Source organism: Uloborus diversus, chromosome 4, assembly GCF_026930045.1.
Source record: "Uloborus diversus isolate 005 chromosome 4, Udiv.v.3.1, whole genome shotgun sequence".
Classification (NCBI taxonomy): domain Eukaryota; kingdom Metazoa; phylum Arthropoda; class Arachnida; order Araneae; family Uloboridae; genus Uloborus; species Uloborus diversus.
In genome coordinates this window covers 96398564-96414893 of record NC_072734.1, presented here as the reverse complement: position 1 = coordinate 96414893, position 16330 = coordinate 96398564, and the positions used below count along the sequence as shown (strand labels likewise).

At 32.4% G+C, this 16330-nt stretch overlaps 1 protein-coding gene across 1 annotated transcript in view; it reads left to right on the top strand.

Annotated features, from left to right (window-relative positions):
- The window catches only part of LOC129221587 (phosphatidylinositol 4-kinase alpha-like), a 100775-nt gene that overhangs the window by 33656 nt on the left and 50789 nt on the right, over positions 1-16330 (top strand). Inside the window, 5 exon segments of the mRNA XM_054856100.1 lie at positions 3534-3637; positions 5343-5502; positions 12599-12649; positions 14442-14547; positions 15777-15907. Coding sequence (XP_054712075.1) covers positions 3534-3637; positions 5343-5502; positions 12599-12649; positions 14442-14547; positions 15777-15907 — 552 coding nt within the window.

Genomic DNA, 16330 nt, shown 5'->3' with positions numbered 1-16330 from the left:
TTTATGCTAATTTTAAAGCAGTTAATAAAATTTGAATTAGAAAAAAAGGGAAGAAATATTGGCGGTAGAAAGTTATTCGCTCAAAGCTGCATATGTGTTCTCCTCTCAAGTTTTATTTTTAATTTTATTAGCTGCTTTAGAATTCACATAAATATCTATTTGAGAGAGCAACAGCAATTTTCGAGTGTTATAAACAGAAGTCTTTTTTATTTTCTACTTTTTAATGCGAACCAAGCTAACAGAAATAGTCTACATTTATTTCGTTTTTTAACATTTTATTCATGTAATGCTATGCAGTTTTTCTGTTGAATTAAAATAAAATTACCTTCAGAAGGGTCCGATGGGACTAATGCTGCTTTGCAGACTATACTTCGTTTTCTTCAGCCGACGTTAACTTTCTCTTTTTAGAGCAATCCTTTTCGTCATTTTCATTTTTTTCCCTTGGGTTTAAAAAAGCTTGTTATCGGTTTTGCTTGCTTCATTATGCAGCAACTTTCACTTAGAATGTACTATTTTAAACAGACTACGTTTCCAAAAGAATATGCAGTAAATACTGGCTGAAAAATCAATGTGATTGCAATGAATACTCTATGGTTAGCAAAGGTCGTTTTGATTATGACCTATGATGACACACACGAGACCAGACCAACAAAAACCTCTATCGTCTCGAATTCCGGTCCTGCTATCATTTTCGGATTCGAAGCCCAATGATCTTTAAAGCAGCAAACAAAAACATTTTCTTCAACTCGGAAACACAGGAGTTGTCTTCAAGAGCTAAGGAGGCAGTGGAAAAAGGGAGAAGTGTGTTACACGAATAGGCATTCTTGGAAGATTAACAAAGGGTCAGTCGTTACGCGCACTTTCTTGGAAGAATACTAAAGGGGTGAAATTCACAGGTTTGATATTTAAGATGAACATTTCAAGTTCATGATTAAAGGTCATTCAAGTTAAAAGCCATTTCGCTCTGTTATCTGGATTAGTACTGTTCTTTGGTTGCTCTCTTTCTTAAAATTGTGATTCCTTAGAAAACTGAAATGATAGGAGTAAAAAGAAAGTATAAGATTTTTTCAAGTGATGAAAAAAGGAAAATCGTAAAATACTGGCCAAGTTAGATTTGCAGCAATTGCTAACTTCAAGAAGATAAATAATGAATCAAAAATAAGAAAAAAAAAATCAGGGACCAAAAAGCAATAAAAGACTTTTTATTGAAAAAAATATGCTTAAAGTTTCTTTTAGTGTCAAAATGATTCCTTAAACTCGTAATAAAGCACTTAATAATGTAATAACAGAATAAATACCTAACAAAACTAATACAGAGGAATTTTAATCAAGAGCTCACATTGTCTTGATTTCAAATTTTCACCATCATATTCCCAATTTCTATAAAGTTTCTTAAAGCCCCCGTATCTCAAAACCTTTTTATCTCGATTTTTTTCTTTCCTGTGAAGTTCGAAATCTACAGATTCGACTGTATGCAATATTCCCACTGCCCCACTCATAAAATTAAACATATTCAACAATTTGCAGAATCTATGTCGAAGAAAGGCTACATATACATGGATTTAACAAATCAATCTCATTTCTAAAACGAAGTGTCAAATTTCAGTCAATTATCAAAAAATTGTCGCAGCAGAGGGTCTTTATGCTTGAGGGTCACTCATGGATCAGATTTTCAAAGTCATTGGGGGGGGGGGGGAGAGCAAAGTGAATTTTTGACCTTTGTTACTCAGAAAAATGTCATTTAATTTTTTCCTTTTTCTTTTTTTTTTCTTTCTCTTCTTTTTTCTTTTTCTCTTTTTTTTTTGAGACAAACGTTTCGGGGGGGGGGGGGTTGTCCCCAACCCCCCCCCCCCCTTAGCTACGCCCCTGGAATGTGGAAATATATAACAAACAGACCTTTTAAATATCTATATTTGATTTCTAGAAACATAATATGCTTCTCTCTTCGTAAGAAATAGATATGTTAAAAAAAATGAATAAATAAATAAATAAACAAACAAATATGGTGGTAACACCTTTTAAGCAATCAAGCTAATATATTTTATCTGTAAAAAATTCTTCAAGAGTTTTCAAAATAAATAAATAAATTTAAAAAATAAATAAATAAATAATAAAAAAAGGAAATATATTTCATTAAAAATTGTTTGTTGTTCTTTCTTTTGGATAAAAGTAATATGCCTAGGGTTTTACTTTTAACCCATTGCCAAAAATGTGAAAAAAAAAAAAAAAAACTTTAGAAAATAAATAAATAAATAATGAAATATCTTCTTAAAAAAATATTTTTTGTAAAAATTGTCTGCACAGCTCTTTCTTCCTAATAAAAAATAAAGCACTCTGAATTGGCTTTCAGTTCCCATTGCCAAAAATGAAATATATAAATTAAAATTGTAGAATGAAAATAAAAACAAATCCTCCTACCAATCATTATTTCACAGTAAAAACCAGAGCTGTTTAGTTGAGTTGACCTGATTTTGGGGTAAAGGAGTCAGAGCTGACATAGAAGGCTTTAAAATCCTAAGAGTCAGAGTCAGTTGTTTTCCTTCCGACTCTATTTCTGCCAAGGCTGTGGAGTCAGATTTAGACTGATTTTAGAAAGCAGAAGTTGGAGTTGGAGTCAAAGACCCTAAAATTCTCGGAGTTGGAGATGGAGTCAGGAGAGAAAGAGAGTTGATCATTTCCCCACCGTCTCCAAACCCTGGTAAAAACATTTGCACTTTGAGTTTGAAGCAAATCCTTCCTTAAGTTTGGGATCTTTACTGACCTTTAGTTTCTCCTGTTCATTACTTATTTGGACTTTTTTTTAGCAATATTTTAAAGCCTTCTTTCATGCTTTTTTCTTCTCTCTTTTACCATAATGGAGAAGTAGGCTAAAAAGACGCTTTATTAGGAGATTGAATAACAAGGCATTATCTATTGAATAGATTCTGTTGTAAGAAGTGTCATGATGTTAAACTTATTCTGATAACATTGGAAAAGATAGAAAATAAAAGTTTTTTTTTTGCTTGATGAGAATTTAGAATAATCGTGGAAATTCACAATAAATGAGCAATATGTGCAATGAGTTTATACATATTATTCAGTTCGTCTTCTTATTATTTATTATTAATCTTATTTGTTAAGGATCATTTTCCCTACTTTTTTTTTTTTTTGCTTATTTTATTTTTTTTTTCTAGTTTAAGTATTTTTGTTTTGAACAGGCCAAATTATATGAAAATTATTGTTCTATTTTTTTAATAATTGTAATTGGCCTATTCTGGAAATTTTTGATCCTGCATTGTATTATATACATACATTTGTCCATTCCTATGAATGAGTTTTGCTTACATATTTTTAAAAGTGTATCAATTTAAAATACTCTGTTTGTCCTTTTTATGCTCATTTGTTTTTACATAATTTTTATTCTTAAGCTATTCTCCTTTCGATATCAAATGTATTGGTACAAATGATCCCACATTTTATTTTCAACGGTGAATGCCAATCTTATTCAAATATGTCTTGTGCATTCTTAATGAATATATTTTCATTTTAATAAGATTCATGTGCATGAAGAAGTGATGAAAATGTTTACAATGATCACTGTGGAATCCAGTTCTGCTTACAATGTTGGAAGTGCAGATGGGAGAAAACAAGGCTATAGGTGAGACAAATGTTTGCAATTTCCTCAAGTAAATCAATGCTGTAGCTAAATTAATATTTTCAAGGTACCATCTGTAGTTTGGAAAGTTTTAATTGGCAAAAATATTTAAATTTGCTAACCAATGAAAAACATTTGGAAATATGTTGCCAGTTAAATATTGAAAATTGGGCTTCTTTCTGCGGTGAAAAAGGAAGCTGAAGGGTGTTTCAAGTTCTTGTTTTGGTTTTCTCTCACAAACTGTACAAGTAAGGTGAAAATATGTGAAGATGAGAGTTTACTAGTTATATACCATGGCAGGGGTCACTGTGATTTAGATCAATGTAGGATCTAAACCGTACTTTATGTATAAACTGTACATGATTTTTTTGTCGTGCTAGATTTGTTTTTTCTTTCTTTTTGATGGAACTGTGTTAGGCAACTTACCCTTTTGCAGACGTAGTGCAATCCCCAGGCATGACATCTAGTCTTTCATGTGTAATCATTAATGCAAGCTGTTAATGGCACAGATAATTTTGATGCTCATTTTCCACCAGGTGGGGGCACCTGGGCTCTCTTCGATGCAAAACTACTCTAGGGATTTTATTTTGCCGAGTTCATTCAAAGCCTGACAAATACCCAAAGGACCTTATACCTGCCGCATAATCATACAACATAGGTGCTGACGATTTTCTGCATCTTTAAAATTGGCCAACTAGCCACCGTGGGTCAGAATCCGGGACCACAGCACAGAAATCCAACATCTTCCTACCAGGTCACCCAGCCGACTAATGCAAGACTAAATATTTGAATTTTCCAAAATAGGGAATTGAGACTTAGAAGAGCATATGGCATATTGAAAAGCAATGGTGATAAATGATGATAGCATATATATATATATATATATATATATATATATATATATATATATATATATATATATATATATATATATATATATATATATATGTGTGTGTGTGTGTGTGTGTGTGTGTGTGTATGCAAGGGGACATGTACCCTAGCAGAGTCAGCACTTTTGTGTTAGACATCCAAAATCTATTAAACTTAAGAAGCACTAGATGGCTGTTCATTTATTAAACTTTTCTCTGCGGGATGAGACAACGTTTCCCCAAGAAAAATCTATTTATCCTGCAGGTGTACTGGTATAAGCATAGTATTTGTACAAGATTTTTTTCTTAGTGTGATAACTGTATTTATATAATTTTTTTTCTGGATAAGAATGTGACCAAAATCTGCTTATCAACTCACACGCACAGAAATATATGCAAATATTGTATTGAATTCTTTAAGGGTCAAAATATAGTTAATTTGTTAAAGCATAAAGATCAGTCAAAATTATATCATAAGATAAAAGTTTCGGAAACAAGTGCTGAATATGTTGTGTTATGTCTTTTAGACTAAACAATATAAAATATAACTTATTAAATTTTTTGTTTTCGTTTGATAAAACTAGCATGATTATTACTTTACTTACTGCGCATCTGTTATAGTTTTATATACAGTCATGCCCATTTATAGCAAAGTCGAAGGGACCAATTAAAAATCTCTTTACAGGTGTAATTTCAGAATAAAAAGTTAAATAATATACAGGAAATGTTTAAGTGAAAAATTGAGGCTACTACTTTAAAGCCATAATTTTGCTATACATGGCATCATTACTAGGGGGTGTGACTGTATAAGATGTTTCATGAGCTTTGTTTTGTTGCAGACACGTTTCCTTATCTGTGATAAATGCCCTCGCAAATATTGCGGCTGATCTTGAAGGGGAGGCTGAACAAAATGAACTCCTTGTTAGACTTCTTGAGTTGTTTGTTCAACTTGGTTTGGAAGGGAAAAGGGCCAGTGAGAGAGCTCCCGCAGCATTCAAGGTGAGTTTCTTGCAGATAGCAATTCTTTTCCTTCCATGCAACTGTGAGAAAAAAAAAAGTCTTTAAAAACATGTTTGGGGTTTTGCCAGGGGTGGCAAATAGGGGGGTCAAGAGGGGGCGGTCGCACCCCCAAATTTTTTGAGCAGAATGATAGAAAATGGGTGAATTCTATTTATCTAAGTCGGAAATCAATGTTCATTAAAGGAAATTTTGCTTTCTCAGCAACTATTTGATGAAACTCGACACATTCTCAGACTAGAAAAAATGTTTTTTGTTATTTGGATGATGACATAGAAATTCATGAAGTATTTTCGGCTTTTTCAGAACATAGAAAACTGATAGAGAACCATGGTTAATTTTAACTAAAGAAGACATTGCCTCATAAAGGCTTAATATTTCACACTTGTGTGCCCAGTGTAACAATGGTAGGTCCACCAATATGAGAGGCTCGTGAAAAATGGTTTAGCAGCATGGTTTACACAAGAAAATTCCTGGATATTTTACATTCATTTTTACATTTTTTAAGTGTATATTTATGTAGTGAGTGTTCATCGCTTTTTTCTGCTAGAAACACATTTCAGCTGCTCAATAAATTATAATGCTTTCATAGAAACTTCTTAAAAATGCATGTGATTATTGAATAAAAAAAGTCATATCAACCAAATACCTTTTATGGGGCTCTATAATTATGCAATCGCGGAGTGACACAAGATAATCTTCAAGAGTTAAAAGGATAAAAACATTTCTCTGTAACTTCAAAGCAGTGATTTGACGACTGGAAGAATTATTGCAAAACACTTCTTTCAATGGTGAAAAAGCTCATGCCCTTTAGCATGTATGACTTCGTTTGAATTTTTATATAATTTGTTTGTATCGGGAAAAGGTTTTTGAAAAATGCTTTAAAATATTAAAATCTTATATCTTTAATCCGCTACTCGACTATTCAAACCACAGTTCAATCTACAGTTGATTTGTGCACCATACTACCACAGTTCAATCTACAATTGAAACTGAAAAAAGATTTTTTATTGATGTATATTTCAATCAATCGTGAAAATTTTCAAAAAAATTCTTCCTCTGAGCCAATTTTAAAGAGGCACAAAAAATGATTTTTGAATATTTTGTATGAAGTAATACATTCAGTTTCAAATAAAATTAACACAGGATTTGATGATAATTATTTTTCTGTATGGTTGGCTGGGATTATGGTTATTTGGATTAGATTTTGAAAACGAAAAATAAAATGTTTCAACTGTGAGTAAAATTTTTAGCATGAGGCAAGAAAAATTGCAAGCAGTATACCGATAGAATGGTTTTCACATCCAGAGACTGCAGTTTCGTCCTTGTTATGGACTCATAAGTCTGGAAACTTGAATAACAGAGCTAGGGGCAGATGATATCTCATTGAAGCTGAGAGCGCCGACATGACTAGATTATTCAATGATGAAAATTTTAAGCCCCTCACGGTTTTTGAAGTAGCTTTGTGTTACTTCAATTATTTTTTAACTATTACAATCAGTTCAGCTAATAGAGAACTATTTTTTTTTATGTCTCAGGAAGTTAGAGAAATATTTTCGAAGCACAAAGGAAAAAAAATACCTTTTCCATTTAGCTAAACTGGCAAAACAGCACGACATTGGGCACTGATAGATTAGTAACACGATTCCCTGCTCTTCCGAATTCCACAAGTCATGCATTATAACTTTTCCAAAAGGTATAAAACCTTTAGTAGCGAGATGTTTTGTATGATAACTTTTTAGTCAATGAACCAAAATTTTAATTGAATCTGTCATGATGCGCGCGATTAATATTGCAAAGTTATACGTAAACCAAAAAGATAACGATTTTAGGCCGTGGAAGTGGAAGCATCGCTGCCGCGCATAACCTCAGACCAACGACTGCCTTGAATGCCCAAGAACAAAATTTAAAAGAGACTTACCCGGGGATTGTGTGTTGAAGACGATAGTAAACACAAAATTAATTACCATACATTCTTTATTCTATGTTACTTCTAAGCAAACATGAAGACAGGCACTAGGCATGGTGATCACCAGAACATTTCACACATAGTAAAAAAAAAACAAATGCGAGGAATCCAAACTTGTTAAGGGGATATCACACGAGAGAAATTACAGGACATCGCAACCGCAATAGCAACCGTAACGCTATCCGGAACTGGTTTTTCTACTCATTTCCACAAACGATTGCTCCAAAATTCTCGTGTGCTATGGAAATTTGCAGTTGCTCGTATAGGGGCAAACTTTTTCCTCCGCTAGAAAAAAATTGCCTTTAATTCTGGGCAAGTTACGAAGGAACCAATCAGGGCGCTGGGATTTCGTGACGTCAGGCAGCGTCACTGTAAAATACATTTGCAATCGTGGCGACAGAAATGTGGGGATTCCTTTTTATTGTTCTATTTATTTTATGTTTCAAAAATTTTCAGTTACACTTTAAAAAACGGATGAGCGACATTTAATCTTTGGTTTTGCATCTGATTTTGAATTTAAATTGCTACTTATATGTTAACATCAGTGCGAATTTTATGCATTTCTTAATTTATATTGGTGTTTTTCGTTTCATTAGATTTTTGAAAATTGTTTTGCACAAATGTTACAATGGGGTCGTTTCTAAAATTTTAAACGTATTTTTTTCTGAAAGAGCATGTTTAAAAACATAGGATCTGACCATTTTTTAAATAATTTGTTTTTGTTTAATATTTTTAAAAAATTACTTAAATCGTGGCGCTTTCATTGTTTACATTTCTGTCGTGCGACGTCACGAATGATGAAATGCCATTCGTGTTGACATTCACAGAGCAAAATATTTAATTCGTATCTTTACTCACGTGTATTTGTAACGTCATCAAGACCGCGCTTTGTTTGAAAAATCGGACATTTAAAAAAATTAATTAAAAAATAACGGTTGGGAAAATGAAAGTATTTTTGGGTCCAAGTTATTTTTTTTTTTTTTTTTTGCTTATTCTATCAATTTCAGTGATAAAAGTACTACTTTTGACTGGAGGAAGCCACCCCATTCTGATACTTGAACAATTACAGTAAATTTTTTCCTTGAAAAAGTTACGTGAAAATTCCTTTTTAAAAATCATAGCATTGAAGCTGTACTTTTCTTTTTTAATTCAAACTGATGGGTACATACAGTATGTACCATTTGAAAATACTTAAAATGTAGGAGAATGTGAGGCAAAGTGAAATGGTGAAATATTTACTCTACTTTTAGCTCCACCTATTTAGTAATATTTTGACTGTGTAGTAACACATGTACTCTATTCCAGTCAAGAAAAATAATCCCTCTGAAAATCAAAGAATATGATAATACAAAGAATTTTTTTAAAATGATATGCACATTGTAATATTTTGTTGAGGTGTCAAAAATTATGTTTGGCATTTTTAAATTATAAAGTTATTTTTATTAACATTTGAAATATTGATTGAGACGTACTAATATTCAATGCATTGTTAATTTGCTCAATATTAAGCTTATTTGTATTATAAATGCTTGTATAGCTTGTATAAATGCGCATCATCGTTTCATTACATTTTTTTAAAGCGTCACTTTATTTTTAAATGTCTGGAACTATTTTAATAAACTCGGCCACAGATTTTCCTGTGTGCAATATGTATCTAGTGGCGTTATATTTGTGTAAGTTAAAGTGTTAGCACATCTCCAATATATTTATGAACTCGAAATTTAAAAAAATAATTATGAAAGGCCTATTGATCAGAGTTTGCTGGCTTTATTTTTATTTATTTGTCATGTTTGTTTTTAGCTATGAATTTAGGTATAATTTGTTAGAATTAAAATTTCTTCTTACCTGTCAATAAGTGACTAATAATTCCTATCTAAAATTAAGATTTAATTTAGTAGTTATGGGAAAAAATAAGCCTAGAGAAGTCATATATTCTGTATGTCTTCTTTAAATGTAACAAGAGTATCACTTTAAATCAAACATTCAATTAATATTAATAAAAGTTTTCTGTTTTTCTGAAATTTTCACCATAAGTTCTACAAATTAATGTTAAAACTCAAATATGAATTTAACAGGAGGAGCTTTGGTGACTGCATGAAATAATAATTGATGCTCTGGCTCTGAAATTATTGCCTTGATCATTTCCCTTTTTTCTTTTTCTTTTTTTTTTGCCATCTTTTCACAAATCCACATACAATTAAAGCTGCAAGAGCTGCATTAAGTATTCGATTACTAATTTCATCCATAAATGTCGAATTAACGCGACGCAGCGTGATAACGAAATGCGGAATTGACGAAAAGCGATGAACAAGCGCAAGCACATGGATGTACGCTAAAAAATGGTAGCCCCCGTTGTGAGCAAATCGAGCAACCGTCCGAGCAACCGGCAGTAACCCTGTAGGCAACTTCCCGCCCGAAAAACCAGTTCCAGATAGCGTTGACGGTTCCTATTGCGGTTGTGATGTCCCGTAATTTCTCTCGTGTGATATCCCCTTTAGGCATAAATGCCTGTTAATAACAACAGTAAATAATCCTATCTCATCACCTCACAACACCAATAGTAAAAGAATGTTTTTCCTTACTTATAATGTATTACCAATCATTCTGCATGACTGGGGTAAAAGAATCTTATCAGCACTCATTCACATTGGTCGAATCGACCGAATGTTTGTTTCACCTTCGTTCACCCTTGGCGGGAACTCCGTTGTGGATGACGTCATAGAAAGCTTCTAGAAGGAATCTGATGGCACGTGTGCTTAACGATAGCAGTGATGTGTCCGTTCACGTGACTCGGATATGCTAATGACCCGGGGGGATATTTAAACTGCTCGCGGCTTTAGTTCGCTCTCTCTCTTTGATCATCTCTTGTCGTGGTAGGCGGTCGCTCGTTCGGCATTCGAACTTGCTTGTTCGTGCCGTTTGCACTTTATTAGAAATGATTAGCTGGACTTAGCTTATTTTCCAATGGGTCTACTTCATCAAAGTTTTTAGTCAATAGTCATGCAGTTTGCGTTGCACTGTTAGTTATATCATGCAGAAGTAGCATGTAAAGAGATTATGTTGTTAGTATTTATTTTTATCATTTACAGCGTGTTTTTATCTATTTATATTATCGTTTAAATAAACTTCATGAAAGTTAGAAATAGTTTGTCAAGTTCTTATTTCCGAACTCACTCTGCTAGTATCAAAGAAACATTGGGGAGATATTATTAGATTAGAAATTCTCCCCAACAAAACTTAAGAGTTCAAAAAAGAAAAGGCGGAGCTGGCAGGGGTTACAAAGTTCGTTAACGGTCAAAAAAAAAGTAAAGTTCTCGCGGAGGGTGGTGAAATATTTAAATTGAACTGGACGGAGGACGGACAGTTCGCTATGAAGATGGTGGGGTGTTATTCAGGGATGGCTTATTGTTGACGATGTCCGTTGAAGGCCAATGTACGTTGAGACAAAAAAAATGGCGCTTGCTGTAAACTCCATGGTGACAACTTTGAGATCGTCCCACGCTTAAAAAGGAATCGGGGTACTTTCAAGGTGATTGCGGATCCATGCCGTCACCTCATGCTATGTAGAACATCGAAAGGGTAGTTACATAAGGGAACGATTCAGGTGCACTCTGCGTGCCGCCATCGGACGCCATCATTCAAACAGGTGATGGATCTTCTACGCTCTCGTCTTTGGCTGCGACGAAGTAACGGTCTTGATTATTATATTTTAAACATATATGAAAAAATAAGACTTTCACCTCATGTTGAGGTCTTAACAATTTCGCGGCGAGCAACGGCCGTCCCCTGACGCCGTGGACCGATGCTTCATCATCGCCATCGTTGAACAAAAATCAGAGCCGCAGAAATTGCGACCGAGCGGACAGAGAGCAGCTAGTAGAGTGAAGTGGGGTGGAAAAACGAATCAGCAAATGAGCGATCAGATCCGGGTACGCGGCGATGCGCGGGAACCGATGAGTGCGTTTGGCGCCCACACAACGAAGGGAAGGGGACGCTACGCCATTTTAATGGCCGACAAGAAGATGCAAAAAATCGGATCGACGCTTGAAAAATTGACGAAAAGCTAAACGATGGGAAAAGTGAATAAGTCACATATTTGATATCGTAAAGTGTGCGAAATTTAACGGGGGAACGCGGGGAAAACGTGGAATGCACAAGAAAATAAAAAAACAACAAAATGGGGGAAGAAAACGATTAAAATGACCGAAAACATGGGAAAAATGTAAATGGGTGAAAAATGTGATATGCATTATCACAAATCTAAACACTAATTTTATTCATACTAAACCGATTTTATGACAAATTCTTGTTAGCTAATGTGTGTTTGGTTTCGCTTTGGAGTTATACACATTTAAGAAACTCGACCCCCCAAATGAAATGGTGAAATGCCGCCCCTGGGTTTTGCTACACAGTTTGAAGAAAAATATCTCAAAACTCCCGTTCTTTTTTATGCAACTTGTGTTCAAAACTAACCTTATGGAATACTAATGATTCTAAGGTGAATACTGTGTATGTTAAAATAGAAGGAAATAACCAACGTTTTGTAGCACAAAATTAGATTTCTGTGGCGGACATGTGTTTCGGGGTTTCAAGGAACCCCCTTGTCAATGCAGAATAGTGAGTTTTTTATGTAAACATCTAAAAGCTCACCATTTTGGAGGCTTCTACCACATGTTTTTACATCCAAAAGATCACTATTTTATTGAAAAAGGGGTTCCTTGAAACCCTGAAACGCATGTCTGCACTAATATGTAATTTTGTGCTGTAAAACGTTGGTTATTTCCTTTTACTTCTCTGCAAAAAGGTATCTATTTATTTCTTATTGTGTATCTCAGGCGAATATTCCAAGTTTTACTTATTCTATTTTCTCTATTTTTGGAGTATTGGTACTTTTATTGTAAAAAAATAGGGTATTTAGAGGAAGCTTGAATACATTTTGACCTGCAAAGTAATTTAGTTTCAAATTTCTGTTCTTCAGTGTTTGTTTTAAGAGTCAAAAGTCTTTTTTCCCCCCTCACAATAATGAAAATGGCATTTGTTGACTCTTATTTTGTGACATAAAAATACAAGAAAAGTTATTACTAGTTTATTTTTGTGTTTATGTTGCAGGCATCCAGTAGTGCTGGTAACTTAGGAGTTCTAATCCCAGTGATATCTGTGGTAAAGTAAAAATTTTATTTTTTTAAATGTTTGGAAGTGTTTATAATAAAAAATAAATCAGTTGCATTTATTGAATAGTAAATACGCTTATGCAATTCATGAAGCTGAACTAGTTTATTACTATTTTATCTTATCATGATACAATAATTTTGAATGCAGTGCCTTAAGACAGAAATACATAATCTGAAAAAAAAAAAAGAAAAAAAAAAGGCAACAAACCAATTGATAAATTGCATAGATGAATTTTAATCTGAAGAAAAAGAGTGTAAGTCTGAAATGCAATTTTTCTTGTTAGTAATATTCTCCATTATTGAACTTCATAAGACCAGAATCAACCACTAAAATCAGATCAATTTCTAAATTATGCATGTTAGATATACTATGAAAGCAAACCGGTTTGTATTACTTTAATAGAAAAATGTTTACTGCTGCTGCTAAGTTAGCATCAGTTATTGTGTAGCCATTATCTATCTTCTTTAAGGGCCTCCTCTATATTTTTCGTATCTTTATTGTCATGCCCCCTACTCTTGGTATGACATCAACAATTGAAAAAAATTCTATGTTTTGTCATAAATGTGCAGAAACAACATTGTAAAATAAAGCTGTGAACCATTTTTTATTGTAAACTAAAGTATCCAAGAATAGGCAGGCATATCATTTCAAATTTTCCATGGTGGGAGAGGGGGGGTATCAAAGAGTATTTTGGTATTTTATGTATTTAATGTATATTTATACAAAAGTCATTTCCCCATATATGTACGCACAGTCGGACACCGATTTAACGAACCTCTATCTAACGAATTTCGTGATTTAACGATTTTTTTTTTCCCCACCTAAAAGGAAGGCAAAAACCCCTATTTACCGAATAATAAAACCCGAAACAAATTATTTTAACAGCCAAAAAAGTTTTTTTTGTTAATTGGAGTTAGGAAAGATTGGATTGTTTACTAAATGTTGCATCCATACTATCTGAAACAGATAAAGACTTTTTTTTTTGGAATCAGCAATTTTTGATGGGCGAGGACGAGGAGGCAACCAACGAATGGTCATTCTGATGCTGAAAGCGATAGTGAAACTCCCATTAAAACTTACTTTTTCAAATGCTTTACATGGCCTGGAAACTAAAAATATGTCTCATTCAGCAAGCTGCAAAAGACACAACTTTTTTCTCTCCATAAGTTGAAAGAGAACTATTTTGAGTCAAGTATCAAGGAAATTGTCCAAACATCTACTGCTCAGTAGTTTAAATTTCAAATTAACTAGCGTATAATAAATCGTAAAATGCTAAATAAAATTCTCTAATTTTGGATATTTTTGCACAGTTGCTTATTACGAGTTTTAGATATGGTAAGTGTATTTTTTTACATTTTTTTTCACAACCCGATAAAAAGAATAACCCCAATTTAACGTATAAAAGTTTCGGTTCCGTTGAATCCGTTAAATCGGGTTCTGACTGTACATTGATTTCTAGAAATCGGGGGAAGGGGGGGATTTCCCCTTTCTGACTCCTTTTAAACTTATCACTTCTACAGTTTTTGCTGCAATGCTTAGTAATCCTACTGTTTCAGGCTAAAAAGTAGAAGTCAGGGAGGAACATATATATGTGCCCCAGTCTTGTTCTGACAGTAGCGATGCAAGGCAACCCTGAGGCCTTGCATTAAAAATTTATTTTTTAAATTGCATTAATTATTTTATGTTTATATTACTTTTGTTATTAAATTACATTATTAATTTGTATTTAAATTGCATTAAAAACTAAGTAAAATACCTGTAATTTATCTTTTCTCTTTAGCTTCTTCGTCGTATACCACCTATTTCTTGCCCAAAACCACGTCTTTTGAAGCTGTTCAGAGATTTTTGGTTGTATTGTGTTGTTATGGGTTTTACTTCTGAATCAGGTACTGATTTCAGTGTGTTGAATGTGTTTTTCTTTTTTTTTTTAAATTTCACAAAAAAAAAAAAATAAAATAAATCAATAAAAATAATAATAATAATAATAATAATAAAATAAATAAATAAATAACAATAATAAATTTAGCTGCATTATGCCAAATGGAATCATAAATGTAAGATTTTACTCGCTGCAGAATTATTTTGACACTGTTTTAAAATCTAACCCAGTTTGTTATTAGAAATATTTCTTAAAGAAATTATTTACTATAAGCTATATTTTGAAGTTTATAAATAAGGAATAAAAAGTATTAATAAATAAATAAAATAAATTAACTAAGCAATATTTATAACAGTTATAAAAAAAAATTATGTCATTTCACAATTAAAAAGGAAATACTTCATAAGTTTAGTGAATTAAATTTTCTATTTATAGATTGCGGCATTTTTTCTGTTTATTCATTCATATTTTTAGTTAATGCCATATATTCTATAATAGTGTTCTAATAAAAGTCATTTTATTCAACGATTAAATTTGCAGATATTTTAAGATGTCAAGACTTCTTATATAGTCAAAAACAAAATATGAAGTATGCATAGGTATGAATGGAATCAACTTATTAATTTTTAAGCCACTGACGCCCTCATATTATTTTTTAAAAATTATAATCCAAATATTACTCAGCATAACCTAATTTTGATTGAATACTTAATTCGTCAATTCGATGTAGTATCAATATTATGTATCAGAAGGTAGGTGAGATAGAAATGTTCCTACATATCATCCCTGCTTAATTTTCTGTCTCGTTGCTTTTGTTGGATACCTTTACATCTATAAGCTCACTTCTTTTGCATTGAAAAAGGCATTCCTTGTAACGCCAAAACATGAGCATGCAGTAATTTGCAAGTTCTGTGCAATAAAACATTATTTTTAATTTTATTCTGTTAACATGCTTCTAAAATAACTTTATAAATTATCACAATAGTTTATGAAAGTTTATTATTTGCATAACATACAGAATATGCTATGAAAAATAGCAAAACTAATAAGTATTTATTTTAATTGTTATTTTAAATAAAGTATATTAAAAATTAAGTAGTTGTCGTCTTATATGTAAAAGAAAAATAAATGTATGAATTGAATTTTAAATCTTTAAAATAATATTTGAAATTTTTTTTTGAAGATGTAAAGTCAAATTCTGTGCAATTGCTCTGTCTAAATAATATGTATGACTAGGTCTGTGGCCGCAAGAATGGTTTGAGGAATTGAAGGAAATTGCTGCAAAATCTCCTCTTTTAGTATCAAGAGAGCATTTAAGATCCGAGTTGCAGTATAATTCAGCTATTCGAGCGGATGCAGTTTCTGTTGTAAGTTATATGAACTATTATTTAAAATATTGCTTTATATTTCTATAAATAGTACTAAAGTCCTTTTTAAAGCAAAATGTATTATTTTTTTCAAACATCATAAACAATTGCACTGTTGGGAGAAAAAGTACTGTAGTTTATTTATTTATTTTTATAATTTCTATTAACACTATCAGAAGTTAATTTTATTATTCTACATTATGCAAAAGTTGTGTAAGTCCAGGTTCAACCATATGCTATTAGACAGTAATTGTTTCACGAAGTAGCACTAGTGCATTGTGCAAAAAGTGGCTATTAAACCATTCAGTAACAAAAAATTCTTATTTTATCGACTTACACCTATTTTACTCTAAACCTCTCAGATATGAAAAAAATGATGTTATTTATCCACATCTTTTATTGTTGCATTTTTGAAGTAAGAGA